Genomic DNA, 19,697 nt, shown 5'->3' with positions numbered 1-19,697 from the left:
AACATGCTTTTCAATGAATAGGATATATAGGTTATGCTAAATCAGCTTTTGTCGGAGTAATGTTTTGCAGATTGGGTTTTTATGTTTTATGAAGACATTCCATAGACATGATATTTTATAATGTAAATACTGTGTGTGTTTTTTCGTTTTCAATATGTATATACACTATACATGTAAGGCATAACATTATGACCATATAACCAGTCCTAATATTGTGTTGGTCTCCCTTTTGCTGCCAAAACAGCCCTGACCCATCGAGGCATGGACTCCACTAGACCCCTGAAGGTGTGCTGTGGTATCTAGCTCCAAGATGTTAGCAGCAGTTCCTTTAAGTTCTGTATCTTGTGAGGTAAGGCCTCAATAGATTGTACTTGTTTGTTCAGCACATTCCACAGATGCTCGATTGGATTGAGATCTGGGGAGCTTGGTGATCAAGTCAACACCTCGACCTCGTTGTTGTGCTCCTCAGACCGTTCCTGAACCAATTTTCCTTTGTGGCTGGGAGCATTATCCTGCTGAAAGAAAAACTATTTATATGAAAGGGAGTTCATGGTCTGCAACAATGCTCAGGTAGGTGCATCACTGCCGGCTTGCCTTATTCCAATAGTGCATCCATGGTGCCATGTATATAGCCTAATAATAATAATAATAATAATTTTAAAAATAAATAATTATGTGCATGGATAAATAATTTGCAACGCTTTATAAATATATATTTTAAAAATATTCCATAAAAAATGTTAATACATGTGACTTGACTGCACAAATTCTTTATGGGGCCACTTAAGTTCTGTATGTAGAGCCTATACCTATTGGGCTCTACATGTGTTTATGTGTATCTAGAGCTGTGTGTGCCAGGCCAGTCAGTCGGACGATATTAGCGGTGCGTCACATGTCGCGGGGAGGAGCCTCCGCTGAAAACAGACAGCCTGATGTGCAGCACAGAGGAGAGGACCAGAGCACAAACTCCTTCTGCTGTTACTACCAGGGCTGCCTGGAAGCTCTAATATAAATGCTTATATGCGCAAGTGCGCCTTGGCAAATATATGATATAATTTTGGCGGATTTCTGTAACTGCCCCGGATTCATCAGCAGTTTGTTCAAAGTGCATAGGCTACGAGATGGAACTGGAATGCCGTGAAAGTTTTATGTGGTGTAAATCCTCTCCTTCAAATTAATTCGCATTCAAATGAGGACACTTCACGAGCAGCAGTCCTGGATAATGGACATTTTTAAACAGGAGCGACATCAGTGAACCTGATTGACTTTGTTTCCAACTGGAGCGGACACAAAGAACAGTTCGTGCTGGACGCGCTTAAGTTTACTATGTTGTCAGTTTCAGGTTTAGTTGCGCGAAGGAAGGATTTAATGCAGAAGGCGCGTGCGGCGCGTTTCAGCGCGCGTGTGTGATGTTCAGGACGCAGTCAAGCCGCAGGGTTGAACTGATGCGCTCCACCGATGTCTGCCAAACAGGTGAGCAAAACACTGTAACCTAATGATAACCCAAAATAGTACAATGACCATTGCCATTAATGTAAATCCATAATAGATTAAAATATATTTCTCAGAGTGGGAATTTTCTTTCATTTAAACTTTCTTGATGACAGAGGCATAAAACAAAAGTACCATACATTTACTTTAATGTTTCTATCATCACTACATTTAATAAAATAGCATATGCAAATTCGGCTCTGCAAAGCAATTGCGCTGATGTAACGATAAGTGTAAAATCTATTAAAAATAAAGGTGTGCAGATCAAATAATTAAAACCAAGTTTGTGGTTTTGATTTGACATGTTTAGATGTGGTTGTTGAGATGACCCTCTAGTCAAATTAAGTGGGTCAGATTCTGGCTTTTCCCTCAAGAGACTCTTGATATATATATATATATATATATATATATATATATATATATATATATATATATATATATATATATATATATATATATATATATATATATATATATATATATATATACATGTAGGCTATATGGTATTCCTAATATATAAATTAAGTAATATATCTACAAAATTGGTACAGTGCCAATTCACACAAACAATCTGAGAACAATGCTATTTCTGTTTTTTATTTTATATATATATATATATATATATATATATATATATATATATATATATATATATATATATATATATATATATATATATATATATATTTGGTTATATATATAAACCAAATCCTTAAAAAAATGTACATTCTCACTGAGAATGTACTTTTTTTAGGATTTGGTTTATCTCATGTTGTTTCATGTGACTTTTGTTCTTATTTTTATACAATTCAAAATGGACTGGACTTCAAGCTTCAAAGCGGACACAAAAACACTATTCAATTATCTATTAATAAAATGACCTAATCTGGATTTGTCAATAAAATTCCCTTCTAATGCCATTCAAACCAGTGTGAGGAACTGAGTAAAATATATGACCCTGGACCACAAAACCTGTCATAAGGGTAATTATTATTTTTTAATTAAGATCTGAAAGCTGAATAAATAAGCTTTCCATTAATGTATTGTTTTAAAAAAACGGAATCTGAGGGTGCAACAAAAGTCCAAATACTGCGAAAATTGCCTTTAAAGTTGTCCAAAGGAAGTCCTTAGCAACGAATTATAACTAATTATAATATATATTTTAAATATATTTGCTGTAGGAAATTTACAAAATATTTTCAGTGAACATGATCTTTGCTTAATATCCTAATGATTTTACCACAAATATACCCGCGTGACTTATGACTGGTTTTGTGGTCCAGGGTCACATATACTTACTGATAATATTCCCCAGCCTCCAATGAGCTGTAACTGCCACGACTGGATGATCAAGTCATTCAGTGAGTCGAACTTTTCTGTTTGATTTGTGAACGAATCATTCAGAACAATTTTGTGAACTGGTCAACTGATCCATTGAAAAGATCAGACTCATTTATGATTCATTCACAACTGAAATACTTCTCTCTTAAATTATTGTGAAGCAACTAAGGAGACTTAGAGTAGGACAAATGTCAAGATTTTTGTTTTAAAATTTCTATCCTTTTGTCACAAAAAACCATTGGATTGCTTCAGAAGACTCAGAATATAACACTCATCACATGGATAACTTTTTGGAAACATTTACAATGTTTTAATGCTGTTTTGATGTTCTTTTTTTAGTCTCGAATGCATCAGTACATAACATTGCTTTTTCAGTCTTTCACAAATAAAGAGAACTGTTTGAAGCAACATGAGGATGAGTAAATGACAGAACTTTTATTTTGGGTCAAATAAATCAATTAACAAGGCCAGAACAGTGACTGAAAGAAATAGTGGTTAAGTAATCTTAAATATTTGTCAAATATTTGTTATAATATGTTGCCTGATATATAAATATTTTTTATTGCAAATGAAATTTATACAGCAAATTGTACAGCTCTTTATATACAGCTGTTTATGTAAAGTTGGATGTATAGGTGTATGTCCAACTGTATTGGCATGCATTATCTTGTCACAGAATTATCATCCATCTCTCTAATCTGCTAAATAAGACATAAAGATGCAAATATATTATAAACATTAATATCATGCTTTTCTGTAACGCTGCTTTAAAACCAGTATTGTGAAATGCTATACAAATACATTTTGTTTGACTAGATTTAAAATAATATAAAGTAACTTGCATTTCTGACAAATGGTCATTAAGTTTGTGTTTTTTTTTTTCTTCTGTCATTGTAAATAGTTCCAAAAGAAGTCAGTCAAGTTTGAGTTTGAATCAGAATTGATGCATAATTATATACTGTATGGACAGTACCGGTCAAAAGTTTGGAAACATTTCAATTTTTGTACTGAAAATCCTTGAAAGAAGTCTCTTGCTATCATCAAGCCTGCATTTATTTGATCAAAAAATACAGAAAAAAATTTAATATTGTGAAATATTATTACAATTTAAAGTAATGGTGTACTATTTTGATATACTTTTAAATATAATTTATTTTTGTGATGCAATGCTGAATTTTCATCAGCCATTACTCAAGTCTTTAATGTCACATAATCTAATTCTGTTCTTTTTAACTCTTTATTCATCAATGAATCCTGAAAAAAAGGTATTAGTTGCCAACTAGTTTAGTATAGTTTTCCAAAAAATATCAAGCAGCACAACTGTCTCAAACATTGATAATAAATCAGTACATTAGAATATTTTCTGAAGGATCATGTGACACTGAAGACCGTTCAGCTTTGCATCAGATATAACAAATATAAATTATAATTCAATGTATAATAAAATAGAAAACCTAAAATAGAAAATATAATAATATTTCACGATATTATTTTTTTCCTGTTTTTTAATCAAATAAATGTGGAGCATTAAGAGACTTCTTTCAAAAACATTAAAAATAGTAATGTTTCTAAACTATAGATTTGTACTGTAAATGTTGCAAAAATACTTTTAATCTTTAGTTATTTTGTGTTTAAAAAAACTGCATGTCAAAGATTTCTCTCTCTCTCTTTGTGTTTACATGAATTTATATCTGCCATTTAAATGTGTCATTTATTTATTATAATGCTCTGCATATAATCTTCTTAGGAACTCATCCATGCCCCTCACCAGCCCAGTCTTGACCGTCCAGCTTTCAAACAGTGAGGCAAAAGCACTTTATTTTTGAACTACATTAACCACTTATGGTCGCTTGACCACCTCAGTGGAGTCATGGGCACTGTTCTATCGCTCTCGCCGGGTCCTCGAAAACCTGGTTATTATGACAACCGGTCCGGTTCTCTAAGCCATTACCCAAGTCTGAGCAGCCGCTCGCTGAACACTCAAAAGGACCGCAACATCAAACGCGGCCATTCCATTTTCCTCCCCGCTCTCACCTGGAAACGACTGGTGGCCTCCACCAAGAAGCGGGGTGAGTCCAAAAAAGCCTATCCTGGATGTCAGGGCACCATTGGAGCTCCTCTCAACAACAATAACATCTACCAAAAGTATCCGGTCTTGCACCTAAACCACGAAAATGTAAAGAAGTCTCTCTCCTGCGCCAATCTCACTAGCTATGACGGTCCAGCGGGTCTGGGTCTGGGCCTGGGTTACGGAAAACCGCAGCAGATTTCCTCTGTAAAGACAGTTGCACCTACATGCACTTCCTCACCCAAACGTGTGATCGTCCAGGCCTCGACTAGTGAGCTGCTTCGCTGCCTGGGCGAGTTTCTGTGTGGCCGCTGCTATCGGCTCAAGCACCTTTCCCCCGCGGATCCGGTTCTGTGGCTGCGGGCTGTGGACCGCTCGCTCTTGCTCCAGGGCTGGCAGGACCAGGCCTTTGTGACGCCAGCCAATGTGGTGTTCGTGTACATGCTGTGCCGTGACGTGGTGGATGGCGACGCGGTGTCTTCAGAGCATGACCTCCAAGCAATTCTACTAACCTGTCTGTACCTGTCCTACTCCTACATGGGGAACGAGATCTCATACCCACTCAAGCCTTTCCTGGTGGAGGCGGCTAAAGAGGCGTTCTGGGACCGTTGTCTGGCCATTATCGACGTCACCAGTGCCAAGATGCTGCGCATCAACGCAGACCCACATTTCTTCACGCAGATCTTTGCCGATCTGAAAAGCGAAGGAGGTTGCGGTTTGCAGGATTACGCTAGAGTTCTGGATCGGTGAAAAGAGGACATGGCAGATTTTCTCTGCGAAAGTGACACCGTCAGCATTCCCCACCATCATTCTGGCCCCCCCTTATGCCTTGTCACATAACTGGGACTTTTATGAATCTCCCTTTTACTGAAACAGAAAGATGCAACATATTAGGCCTGTATAAATGTCCAGGTTGGTTTATGTTGGTTGGGTGCTGGTCTAGCTGGTAAACTGTCTTTTGGTGGTTATGCTAGTTAAGAAGCCTGCTGATGACCATCTGTGATGGTCTTTTTCAGCAAGAGAAGAAAGTATGGAAACAGCATGATAATGACGTACACTCTTAGAAACAAAGCTTCTTTGTTGGTATTGATGGTTCCTTGAAGAATATTCTAGCGTATATATATTTAACATCCGTGGGACTTTTCCATTCCACAAAAGGTTCTTTAAAGTGGAGGAAAAATATTTAGATGATTAAATTGTTGCTTTCACTTAGAAAAAAAGGTGCTTTTAAGAACTGTCCACCAAAAGGTTGGTTTCACTAAAAGCTGAAACCAAAAATGCTTCTTCTATGGCATCACTACGAAACCCCCCTTTTGGAACCTTTATTTTTTTTTAAGTGTATACACAAAGGCAATTCTGCTTTCTCATTCAGCTTCCCTATCCACTATCCCCTATAATTTAGGGATAAGCATCAAATAGACAGGAGTAATTGTCCATCTACATAGTTCCTGTTGTCAAAACCAACTAGTTATATGTTCCTTTCCCAATAAACCTTTCGCTTCCTCTCTCTTTTCAACATCTAGTCTGAGAGAAACTGCAACAGAAACCATCCAACAAAGAACTTTAGTGGGAGTGTGTGGGAGTGTGTGTGTGTGTGTGTGTTTGTGATGGGCAGCAAACAGTGAGCATCAACAGCTGTTGGTTATCATGTTGTCTTTCCTTTATTTCATGTGCTGGACGTTAGGGCACCAGCTGCAAAGGCATTAACAAGATTAACAGATTAGTGTCACTCACTCACACACACACATACACACTCACACACGCGCACTGTTATCAATGCACCTCCTTGCTCACCAGCTCTATAGGTTGAATGGCTAATCCATGTAGGCCATACACACGTCCTGTCCTGCTTGTCTTGGCATCTACATAGCAGTACAGCGTAATCAAAATTTGTATTTGTATAGCTTTAAGGTCAACAGGAAATCTAATTATTTTCCTAACATACACTTCTGGTCTTATTTTCGCATGATTCATCAGTCCCAAAAAAAGTTTGTAATCGTCCATCAAAACCACCTCTGCCTCTGAAGTAACTTGCAAAAATGATAAAACGTAATAGAAAAAAGATGCATACTGACATACACGCATGCACTGGCAGATATAACAGATGCCGTCCTCTCTGGGTCAGGGTTTCAGGTGTCAGCGATCAGACAGAAGAGCTGGGACAGCAGCATGTGGCACGGCAAGCACTCGTTAATCTTATTGTAGCGTTTTAAGGCAGGGTCATGGGTGCCATACTCTAACTCCCCCGCAAAAGTCGACTTTTAACGCATACTTCAGCCCACACGTGCTCTCATATTTGAGCACATGCTCGCTCAAATGACCTGTAACCACAATGCATACATTTTCAGGCTAGTAATCACAAACGCACTGATACGCACGTGTATGCTTGCACCTTCTCCCACACGCTGAAGCCATAATCCGCTCTTGATCCTTGCCACCAATTGGCTGAGCGAGCTGAAAATGCCACTTCTCTTCCTGAAACGAACAAAAAAGACCCTTTTTGTATTTTGACTGCGCTGCACAGATGTTATGTAACAAACATTGGAAAACAGAATAGTGAGCAAACAAGTACTTAAAGGGTTAGTTCTCCCAAAAATGAAATTGATGTTATTAATGACTCACCCTAATGTCGTTCCACACCCCTAAGACCTCCGTTCATCATCGGAACACAGTTTAAGATATTTTAATTTTAGTCCCAGAGCATAATGCATATTTCAGCAGTTTGACTCGATTTGAACTGCTGAAATCACGTGACACTGGCGATCCGAGTAATTGATCGATTCACTGATTCACGAACCGTTTGAATCTTTTTGGAGGAACACGGAAGAGAAGACAATGTTGAATAAAGTCATAGTTTTTGATATTTTTTGGACTAAAATGTATTTTCGATGCTTCAAGAGATTCTAATCAACCAACTGATGTCACATATGGACTACTTTGATGATGTTTTTATTCCCTTTCTGGACATGGACAGTAAAGTGGGCATAGACTGCATATGCTCTGGGACTAAAATATAAATATCTTAAACTGTGTTCCGAAGATGAACGGAGGTCTTACGGGTGAGGAAAGACATTAGGGTGAGTCATTAATGACATAAAATTTCATTTTTAGGTGAACTAACCCTTTAAATTCTTAAGTAAATTCTTAAACTTAAATTCAAAAACTTCAAAAACTTAAATTCTTGTTCAATGGAATCCCCCATTGACGGGAAAAAACTTTCACTTTAAAGGTTTCACTTTAAAATGGTTTACCCTTGTGAAAAAGAAGTGCGCATAACTTCAAATCTAAAGTAAATATATTAATTGAATTAAATGCCACCTAAGTGTACTTAGAGTATACTTTCATAACACACATTCTTAACATACTTAAGTACACTTACAAAGTTAATTTAGTTATAATGCCAAATTAAATGATTTAGTATATTTTAAGTCATTCTGTTTTAATAATTGTATATGCTTATGTGCATGACAAGTACATGACACAGTTCACTTTGAATTATTGTTAAATAGTACTACTATGTACTGACAAGCATTTCTGAAACTATGTTGTTTGTATATATATATATATATATATATATATATATATATATATATATATATATATATATATATATATATATATATATATATATATGTTATTAAATTATTTGTCATATATTAAACTATAATACATTTGAATTTAATATGCTAATGTCTACTTCTTTTTCACCGGGTAGAGACCCATAATCCATAATAGAGTTTTGTGTCTTTTATTCCATGTTTGTTAGCTTTGAAGCATCTATAAGCTAAAATTCTCCCAAAAATGGGCAAAATAATATTTAGCAGCTATGCAAATGTATGCAAATATATACACACAAATTTATCTCACAAGCAATTTGTACGAGGTGGCTAATTCGTACGAATTCATCCGTTCTCACTGAATTCGTACGATTTGTCTATACTGCAGTTATGGCTAGGTTTAGGGGTGGGGTTTGAGGTTAGGTCATTCGTACGAAATTGCCCAACTCGTCAAATACATATGATTTAGCAAAAATCGTACCAATAAGTGAGAACATACATTTTTTTAACGAATAAGCCACCTCAAATATGTACGAATTGCCGTGAGATCAGGTTGGGTATCTGCGTGGTGTAATAATGTAGGAAGATACAGAGAACACACTTTGAAATATGCCCACGTACACTCTAAGCATGAGTTGTTTTCCTCAATTTGTAGCAGTCTTAATGTGTGACCCCACCGGCTGCTTTGTGGTCACAGTAATTATTCCCTGCTAAACACAGTTGTATAGAGGAATAGATACAAACCTACAGAGAGTTGATGCATTTACAGATCTCCGTATCCATTTCAGCCTCAGGGGGTGATGTTATTTACAGGAACTTGTGGCCATAGACAAAAGACTGGCAATGCTACAGGGTGTAAATATCCCTCCTGATCCGCTGTGATTTCCCCCATCCTTCTCGCCTTTCACACACATATCACTTGTTTTCCTTGCTTTGCTTAAAGTGATTTAGTTTGTCCCTATTGTGTACAGAGAGCTCTGACAGAGCGCCGTTGTTGCATAGCTAGCGTGCGCAGCCTTAGCAATGGGCTGGTGCGATGTGAAGTTGTCTGCTAGGACTGTTTGCACACACAATCTCGTGTCTGGCTCGCCTCCATGTTCCTCTGCTAGAACTTTTTCTCCACTGATTCTCTTCCATGTGTACTGAAGCTCTGGAATATCTGCTGCCTTCAAGTTCTCTTAGGAAGATTTTCGCATGGTGTACAGTCAAATGATTTTGTGTGTGTTATTTATGTCCGTTTTTCATTTCCTGACAATATAAAGGCGCGCAACGTGTAACTCATTGGCGTTTTTGCTAATCCTCGTCCTAAAAAATCCTTTAAAAAAAAGAGATCAGTTTAAAGCTTAGAAAAGTGAGGAAACCCGATACCTTAAAATGAAGTCATAAACTGCATGTGTTATTAAAAAAAATTAAGTTATGTGACCTTGACAAGTCCACATAACTTAATTTTTTCAGTTACACAATGACGTTTATTACTTAATCATTTTAAGGCACTGGGTTTCCTCACTTTTCTAAGTTAAGTCAACTGATCACTTTTGTATATTCAAAATTACAGCTTATTAGGATAAATATTGTCATGATTCTTTCATTGATTAGACCCCAACTCGGAAAGCAGCGGATATGTAGTCATAAGCAAGACATTAACATTTCTGTGAGCTGACTGAAGGCAGCAAATATAGTTTCCATACTTTCTCTTAACTTGTAATGAATGGTGATAAATATTTATGATGTGAAACGTTTGTGCCTTGATCTGGATATAATCTGTCTACCTAAACATTAGAGATATTATTGAATATCACACAAAAACCAAGACCCAAGGAAAGCCATGGCTCAAAAAAGGATTGATTACAAAGACAGAAACTTTAATTTACTCAGGCTAGAATAATCATATCTCATGAGCCATTTTCCACTCCATCAATGCTACTGTTTGGCAGAGTCATTACTTCTGTCGCCAGTCAATCAAATGGACCTGAAACCGTGTGTAAACACCCTTTGAAGGACGTGCTTGCACAAACGTCCTCATTACACCTCGAACGCTTCATCGACTGCTGTACGCTGAGATTTTTAATGTGAAAAAACAAGCACACAGAGACCTCAAATCTCTATGGATTTTTCAACGAAGAAACCTTCTGTCATTAAACAGACAAAAACTCATGGATGGGATGACTCATGTGATTTTCAAGTTTAAGACACTACAACATGTGTCTCTTTATTTGGACACTCAGGATGTTAAGTAGGCTTTGCCGTTACTCTATGAGTTATGGCTACTTTATCAATGTTTTCTATGCTGCTAAATGTATGTAGAATACAAAAGGAACGCCATGTAGAGTCTCTCACCGCAGAGACAGAAGCATAACCAGTGTGGTGTAAATATGTTGCTTGTATCAATGTGAAATTACTGAAAAAATGTGCATGTATATCATTCAGGAATTGCTGCTGTGGTGGTGTACATGTCAACTTGACTTTTTTATTATTAATATGTCTTTTTTCAGTTTGTATTTCAGTTTAAAGTTAAAAGGATATTCCAGAATGTTTTGTTTGTATTTTTATTGTAACTATAATTATTATTTTGTACTGATAAAGATCCTGTCAGCTCATCCCAGGTTTGGGAAATCCTATGTCAACAGTATTAGAATGTTAATTTCACACTTCTGTTTGCATTGTTGTTTTTTTGATGTGGTTGTTTCAGTGACAGCTTGTTCTGTGCACTTATGGCAATTATACCTTTGCTCTGAATACTGATATTTATTTGAAAAAAGTCCAGCTTTGATAGTGGTAAGACATAGTACACTGTACACCCTGGGCTGTTGAAATGTGAGGGTCAGGGCGAAGAGAGCCAAACAAACATGGTTAAGCCAAACAGGAAGCGACAAACATTTTGCTGTTATCATTTCCTCAAATGGCGATCATGAAGTAGAGGCTAACACACAGTCACTAACACGTTTTGAAAGCTGCTGTGTGTCATTTCTGCACCAATCTCCAACAATAGAATTGCAAAAAACATCTGCCATTGGTGAGATAATTATTTAGTTAGACAAGCACCATTGATTAAGTCAACGTTACTGTGTCAATAATCTCATACCAAGAGCGACAATGGGTACCTCTACATGGACAACAATATTTAACCTGATTAAGACAATACATTGATTAAAAAAACTACCATGTAAACAGTGATTTCTAATGACCTTAATCCGGCTAAAGTCATACTCGAAGTAAACGCAAATCGAATTAAGAAGTGGAGTGTTCCTAATTTATTTGAAAAGTGCATTACAGGACAGTGGTCAACCACTTGACGTAGAACAAGAGAGTATGGCTTGGCTTCAAGCAACTCTTTCCCACCAGTCTTTACTTTGTACTGTCATCCAGTACCTAAGAGTTTGTCACGGTGACAGAGGAGGCCCGTTGCTGGAAAAACTATATCTGCCAACGTCTATTTGCATGTGTAGAATAAACTGCACTTAAAGCTTTCATAAAATTAGAAAATGAAACACCCAAAACTGTTTATGGTACCATAACAATGATGAACTGTATGTTGATACGTGAAATTCTGGGAATGTCGGACTGTGTGGCATGGAGACGTAATGACGTGTGCCATAAATCGATCTATGTTCTAAAACGTAAAACGGTAACATGAACGGAATATTCTAAAAGCAACTTGTGTAAACAATCAGAATATTGTCTTTTTCAGAATAAGCTCAATAATTAGATTACTGCTGTTCATGTAAACATAGTCATTGTCAGCACGTTAACATAAATACACACATCAGCTTTAACCAATTGATCAGATAGATGGTGACAGTCTTAATAATCATCTCTGCACCTCTGTCTTCACCTCTATTTCAGAACAAAATGGTATTCTGGTCTTTCAAGGCATGCATTTATGTCTATTATTGGCTTTGTTTGACATCTTAAAACATCAAACAATATGCTGTGCCTCAAAGGCCTTTGGTGGAGGCCTTTCAAAGAGCAAGCCAATCTGAATTATTTTGTATTGAGCTCATTAATTGAGCACAAAACCTATTTGGACTGTGGTTATGTAGCTCCTGAACTCTCCTTCTTGAACCACTATCAGCCTTGGTGTAACATCTGAAACCTCCCGCGCTCTTGTTGGCACAGCGCAGTCCAGGGAGTTTTGAGGTGTTTTCCTCTGGAAGTATCGATATATTGTAGCTCACAGAGTGATGCTGTTGTTGTTTCAAAAACTTGAAGGAAAAAATAAACAGTTAAAAATGTGACCTGGTGGTGGAATTTCTTTTTCAGTGTGACTATGATTATTTAATAAAGTATTCAAATGGTATTTGGTCCCTGCCTTGATACTGCAGAAATCGTGGAAAGAGAGCATGATTGCATACAGAAAGGCAGCTTGATCTGCTTACTTCTTGACTCTCTTAGAAGAAAACAAAGACAACCCTAGGTGTTTATTCAATACATTTTGTCATTAGGATATGTACCGAAAACTTTTAAGTTGGTTATTGTTAAGCTTTTTATTAAAAAAATGCATTATGATCCTATAGAATTAGTCAATTACTGGCCAAATCTACCCTTTCTGTCAAAAATACTAGAAAAGGCAGTATCTTCACAAACATGCTCCTTTTTTTTTTTTTTTTTTTTTTAAAGAAATGATTTCCAGTCAGGATTTAGACCATATGATAGTACTGAGACTGCTCTCATCAGCGTTACAAATGATTTACTCTTATCATCTGATCGTGGTTGTATCTTTCTATTAGTGTTACTTGATCTTAGTGCTGCATTCAATACTATCGACCACAACATTCTTTTGAATAAACTTGAAAATTATGTTGGCATTAGTGGAATTGTATTGGCATGGTTTAAATACTATTTAAATACTGGTTTAAATACTAAATACAGTCTGAACACCCTAGAAACAACCTTGCAACATCCTAACTACCCAGAACACCCTTGCAACCACCCCAAAAAAACCTTAGCAACCACCAAGAACACTTTGCAAACCAACACCTTAGCAAACCTATAAACAATACATTAGCAACCATCCAGAAAAACCTAGCAACCATTTAGAACATTCTAGGAACCCCATAGAACACCCTAGCAAGCACCAACAACTCTCTAGCTAACCCAAGCAACCAATTAGCAATGTCCTAGCAGCCACCAAGAACACCCTAGCAGTTAATTAGCAATGCCCTAGCAACCACCCAGAGCACCCTAGCAACAATCTTGCAATACCCTTGTAGCCAGCATGCACACAGAAACAGAACACATGCAGAAACATGCTGCAGCCATGTAGCAAAACAAGGAACACTCAAAACACCTAAGCAACTGCATATCAAACATTCAGAAAAAAATAACAACCATGCAGTGCATCTAAAAAACACACAAACAACCGAGCAACCCCCAAGAACATCCTAGCAACCACCTAGCAATTTCGTAACAACCACCCATCAACCAACTAGCAATGCCATAGCAACCACCCAGCACATACTGTAATTATGCATGTAACAAAAGGTGGATCATTCACGACACCTTTTGCAACCTCATAGCAACACCCTGACAGTGTTGCTGTCTCACTTATGGGGCATTCTTAAGAAAATGTAAAAAATAAATAAATAATAAAATAAATATTATTATATAATCTTAGCCAAGGGTTATTTATCATTATGTAATTTTCTCTGCTTTTTACTTGGCCCTTGGCCTTGATTTTCTATTCTCATATTAAAAATGTGTCGTTGTCCTCTTATTCTGTGCTAGTTTTTAGATGTTTTTTTTTAGAGGGGAAGAGAATAAAACCATTACACCTACATTCATACCTCAAGGTTGAGATTATACAGTGCTAAAAACAGAACTTCATATAATGCTCACAAAACAGGCAAGGTTATGTATTCAACTGCTTCATGTCCCCATCGAGAGAGTAACAGACCAAAAGCAACAAGTGCAATCATTACAATATATACAGGAGATGGACAATGAAACTCAAACACCTGGTTAGAGCACAATAATTGATTAGTATGCTGTAGGGTGGGTCACCTTTTGTGGAGTGTTCCTTTAATGTCAAGCCATGGTTGGCCACTCTTACTGTATCCACACTCTGCTCTTACTGTCGGAATGTAAAATCAATAAAGATTGCCCACCATACATATATTGAACTCTACTTAGGATTTTTAGGCTTTGTCACTTTTATCATATGTTTCTAAATTGCCCTAATTCCTCTGGCCATCACACGCATTATGAGAGATTAAGAGACGAGTTTATGGCTCTGACTGAGCTCAGAACTTCTGACTGGGTTCTAAAAGGAGGGCTGTGATGTGAACAGGGTTGAGGTGGAATTGAAACAAGGAATAGTGATTTTGTGCAGATGGTTGTTCATTCGCTTCTACCAACACAAATCTCCCTGTCGTCCTGTGTCAGTGTCATCTTTTGTGTGATGGTGTATAGATGCTTTGCCACTTGGTCTTTCTTTTTATCCACCCACAGATAAATCTAAGATTTTTACAGTCCTTGAGGCTTCTAAACAGATGCGTAGACAATACTCTCCTGCTAGACATCTGTTCACATGACTTTGTTTTTCTTGTTTTGTTGTAGGTTTTGCTCTAGTGCTTGATATTGTGAAAGAAAAATTATGAATCTTTGTATTTTCACCAAAAGTTGAAGGTTAAAATATTTTTCATTCAATTTAAAACCTAAAGAAAAAAAGCAGAACATTTTTCATTTTGAAGTCAATGTAAAACCAAAATAAAACCCTTGAAGCTTTCTGAAAATACATTCCTGATCTTATTCGGAATTATTTATCAGTACATCTATCAGATTTTGTAGTTAATTCAAAGAAGAAAGACTTGTCATCAAAATTGTAATAACTTGTTCTGCCTTTGAAACAATTTCCCTTTTCAAGTGAGCAGTTGTTTTCTTGCCTGTTTTACTCAGAAATCACATTATGGATGTAAGTGTGTGTACAGCTCATAATCAAAACTAAACTGTTGTCATAAAATATATGTTTCTCTGAAAGTTTTCACTTTGCTCAGCAGATGTAAGGCCTGCCACATACAGACAACGAAGGATGACTCGGAGCACATGGAATGTGAATTGCTTTGTTGTCAATCTTTATATTATTCAGCACCAGGTCATATCCAAAGGGATTTCAGGTGAAATGAGCATGTTCGAGTTAACAAACAACATTAAACTGGAATTTTAGTTCCTCTGTCTATCTAACTCAATCTCATGAAAAGATGCAACTATTTTACGAGGTGGCGATTTAGTACGACTTTATACGATGTGAATTGTTCAAAAATGTATTATTTTTGGTAAGAAAGTAAGCACGAAGGTCCTCCCCCCTAAACCTACCAACTTCCGGGGCTAGATTGTACGAAAGCGTATGAATGTGATCCTACGAGTTAATACGAATTAGCCACCAATTTAACAAAGCGTATAATAGTTACATATTGCCATGAGATTGTATTGCTCTATCTCATGTTTTCATGCTTACAACCATACCTGATAAACAACAAAAGTAAGCTAGTAAAGCCCTGGGGTATACTTCACTTTCTGCTCCCGGACGAGTCACAGGCCTTCCCACTAGTCTTTCAAACTATACTACACCACGGATGCGCGCGGAGGATCGCATTCGTACATCACTGGGCATGATCGCCACTCCAATAAATCAATCTGGAAAGAGGGAGAATAAAATGGATAAATTAAGTGATTGTACAAACAAACTTCCATATTTAATCTTGAACATACCTCAAATACAAACCCGATTCCAAAAAAAGTTGTGACACTGCACAAATTTCAGTATTTTATTCAGAATAAAACACAGATGAAATATCAAATAAAAATTTATAATTTTAACAGAAAAAAATAAGTTGATTTTATATGTTATGTCATCAACACATCTCAAAAAAGTTGGGACAAGGCCATGTTTACCACTGTGTGGCATCCTTTCTTCTTTTTATAACAGTCTGCAAACGTCTGGAGACTGAGGAGACAAGTTGCTCAAGTTTAGGAATATGAAGGTTGTCCCATTCTTGTGTAATACAGGCTTCTAGTTGCTCAACTGTCTTAGGTCTTCTTTGTCACATCTTCCTCTTTATGATGCACCAAATGTTTTCTATTGGTAAAAGATCTGGACTTCAGGCCGACCCTTTCAGTACCCGGATCCTTCTTCTACACAGCCATGATGTAATTGATGCAGTATATAGCATTGTCATGTTGAAAAAATCTCTTCCCTGAAAGAGACAAGACCTCAAGGCATGGTGGATTGTGTTCACCCACAATGTTTACTGGAAGTATTCCTGAGCCCATGTTGTGATTTCCATTACAGTAGCATTCCTTTATGTTATGCAGTGCCGTCTAAGGGCCCAAAAATCACAGGCATCCAGTGGGGTTTTCCGGCCTTGACCCTTACAGAGATTTTTCCAGATTCTCTGAATCTTTGGATGATATCATACACTGTAGATTATAATAACTTCAAACTCTTTGCAATTTTTCTCTGAGAGGCTCCTTTCTGATTTTGCTCCACTATTTTTCACCACAGTATTGGGGGAATCGGTGATCCTCTGCCCATCTTGACTTCTGAGAGACACTGCCACTCTGAGAGGCTCTTTTTATACCCAATCATGTTGCCAATTGACCTAATAAATTGCAAATTGGTCCTCCAGTTGTTCCTTATTATATGTACATTTAACTGTTCTGGCCTCTTAATGCTACCTGTCCCATCTTTTTTGGAATGTGTAGCTCTCATGAAATCCAAAATGAGCCAATACTTCGCATGACATTTCAAAATGTCTCACTTTCAACATTTGATGTTATCTATTGTGAATAAAATAGAAGTTTATGAAATTTGTAAATTATTGCATTCCTTTTTTTATTCACGATTTGTACAGTGTCTTTGTACAGTGACTTTTTTGGATTTGGGTTTATATTTAAACCTCATTAAGCAAACCCTCTACTAAGAATAGAGGATATATTTAAACCCATATATATCAAGATTAGGTCCCACCTTCTGTGGAACATGACATCTTTGTTATGTGAAGTACAGGCTAAGTAATCAAGATAATATTCAAGTATAACCCTGTGCCATAGTGCCATTGAAGGGGCTTTTTTTTCAATAACCAGTTCAGAAGAGTAAAGTTTTTTTTAGCACAGAATGTTAGACGACTGCAAACTTTTGAATGGAAGTACTTCTGTTCTCTCTCTGCCAGAACCAGTAAATTACACACATTAGTTGAGGTCACATTAAAAGAAATGTTCTCAAGTGCTCTCTCCATGGTTTGAAACTCCAGTTAAGTGTTTCCCTGTCACCGTGCACCTCTCGATTAGAAATCATTTGTCCTAATGGCTTGTTCAGTCAAAGTGAACATGCATGCCTTCACACCACAGTAATCTGCTACATGTGACCTGCAAGCAGCACCTGAAAGATTATGAGCGGCTTGTGCCAGCTTGTTTGTGTTTGATTACATTTATTCTTTTAAAATTGTGTTTAAAAACAGATTATTTGTTTATTTATATATTTATTATAATTTATCATTTTTCAAAGAAAATGTGAGTAAGTGCTTGGCCATGCAAAACACAATCACAATGATAGGGTGTTGTAGGTGATTGCAAGGACTTCTGACATTATGTAATTTGGTTTTCATTTAAAAAAAGAGGACAAGGATCATGTATAACAATACTTTTTGCCGTAAGCGATGTCAGTCCACCAGAACAAATCTTCATGTCAGTCCACCAGAACAACAAGGGCTCTTTTATCGATTAGAACGGAGTCCTTTCACTCAGCGAGCCATATGATTGGACGAGCTGTCACAGATACAAATGGCAGATTGGAGGAGGGGGTCACTGAAGAAAATGGACAATTGTTGGAAGTTTTGATCAAGAGTGAATGATCAGAGTTCATCTCCAAAGCTGCACAATGATTGGATGAGCCTTGATCCAATCGGCTGAGGGGCACAAAAAAATAAAATAAAATAAAATGGAAAGAAGAGTCCTATCCTCCTTAAAATTCATAATTTAATTAATCACTGCTCAAGTGCAAAAAAGAAAAAAAGGCTGGACAAGGCTGGGTTAAGTTGAATTATAGTGTGTTGTTGATACTCTATACCATGACAAGGGGTGTGACATTTCCAAAACACGCTTAAGGGTTGACCAATCACAACATACTGATCTAGCCAAATAATCAGAGCACATTGTGCTTTCCAGAAGGAGGGGCATCAGAGACAGGAAGGGACTAAACATTCAAGTATTTTTGGAACATTCAGGCATAAAACCTGTTCTAGTAGACCCCAAAACAAAATCAAAACGTTGTAAAAGGGCATAATATGGCCCTTTAAACATTAAAAACACACACACACACACACACACACACACACACACACACACAATTTATATATAGGGACGGGTCTATATGGAAGAAACAAGCTATTCATAAAGAATGTGCTATTTCTCCATGAAATTCTGTGTTTAGCATTCACATTTGTGAATGAAAAGCATGCACTAGGTCACGATGACAAACTTCAGAAACCAGCCCCCACGTGCCAGATGAATCCGGTGACCCAGTCAGCTTCAAACCTGATTCATATTAGCTATCAGAGAAACTCAGTTTGCTGCCATGTGGTGGGGATGAAGGCGGGTGTTGTTGCCGAGGGAATAGTTATTTTTTGCCTGTGACTCGATTTGCTCTAGAAACATGACTAATGAGATCAAGGAAAACAAACTTGGTCACATAATGACTCTGGTGCAGAGCTCACTGACCTAAAAAAAAGCCCCTAAGACCCTTTTGCTTTATTTGCAGACGTTCCTGATTTACACTGGTTTTGAGTTTCTTATTTTAATTTTCTAATTTTCTTAGTAGTTCTTTGGAGCGGCATAACCACATACTTTCATCAAGAACTTTACATTAGTGGATTGATCATTGGCACTAGTTTTCCTGAAAAACTAAGTTAAAGTTCTATTTCATAAAGTTCTAAAGTTCTTTTACATCAGGCTTTGGAGTGTATATAAGAGCTATACTCACTGAAAACACATAGCAGTATAAAAGACAGCTAAAAATCATGCACAATTACTGTAGATAAAATGTCTGTGCTTGGTTAATTCATAGGTTAAAATGCATCTACACTTATATTTGTGCTGTAATTGCTTTCACCATTTCTTTTTTACAACTGGAATTAAATGGTCTTGCAATTCACTTAAAAGCTTACTTTAATTCAATTATTTTACAAAAGTAATATTCCAGGCAATGTCTAAATTAAAATGAAGGCATGTATACTAATTACAAAGAA

At 36.9% G+C, this 19,697-nt stretch overlaps 1 protein-coding gene across 1 annotated transcript; it reads left to right on the top strand.

Moving 5' to 3' along the window:
* The first annotated feature begins 924 nt into the window (after window positions 1–924).
* si:dkeyp-92c9.2 (uncharacterized protein LOC571482 homolog) lies at window positions 925–8,381 on the top strand. Its single transcript, XM_067426131.1, has 2 exons — window positions 925–1,473; window positions 4,580–8,381. Exon 2 carries the CDS (start codon window positions 4,703–4,705, stop codon window positions 5,648–5,650), a length of 948 nt encoding a protein of 315 aa, XP_067282232.1. The 5' UTR covers window positions 925–1,473; window positions 4,580–4,702; the 3' UTR covers window positions 5,651–8,381.
* Window positions 8,382–19,697: the final 11,316 nt, after the last annotated feature.

This window comes from Pseudorasbora parva, chromosome 19 (genome assembly GCF_024679245.1).
Source record: "Pseudorasbora parva isolate DD20220531a chromosome 19, ASM2467924v1, whole genome shotgun sequence".
NCBI lineage: Eukaryota > Metazoa > Chordata > Actinopteri > Cypriniformes > Gobionidae > Pseudorasbora > Pseudorasbora parva.
The sequence above is the reverse complement of the archived record's forward strand: the minus strand, read 5'-3'. Positions and strand labels throughout refer to the sequence as shown.

What these genes read in the sequence shown, in the direction of transcription:
- si:dkeyp-92c9.2 (XM_067426131.1), top strand. Translation starts at nt 4,703, where the DNA reads ATGGGCACTGTTCTATCGCTCTCGCCGGGTCCTCGAAAACCTGGTTAT.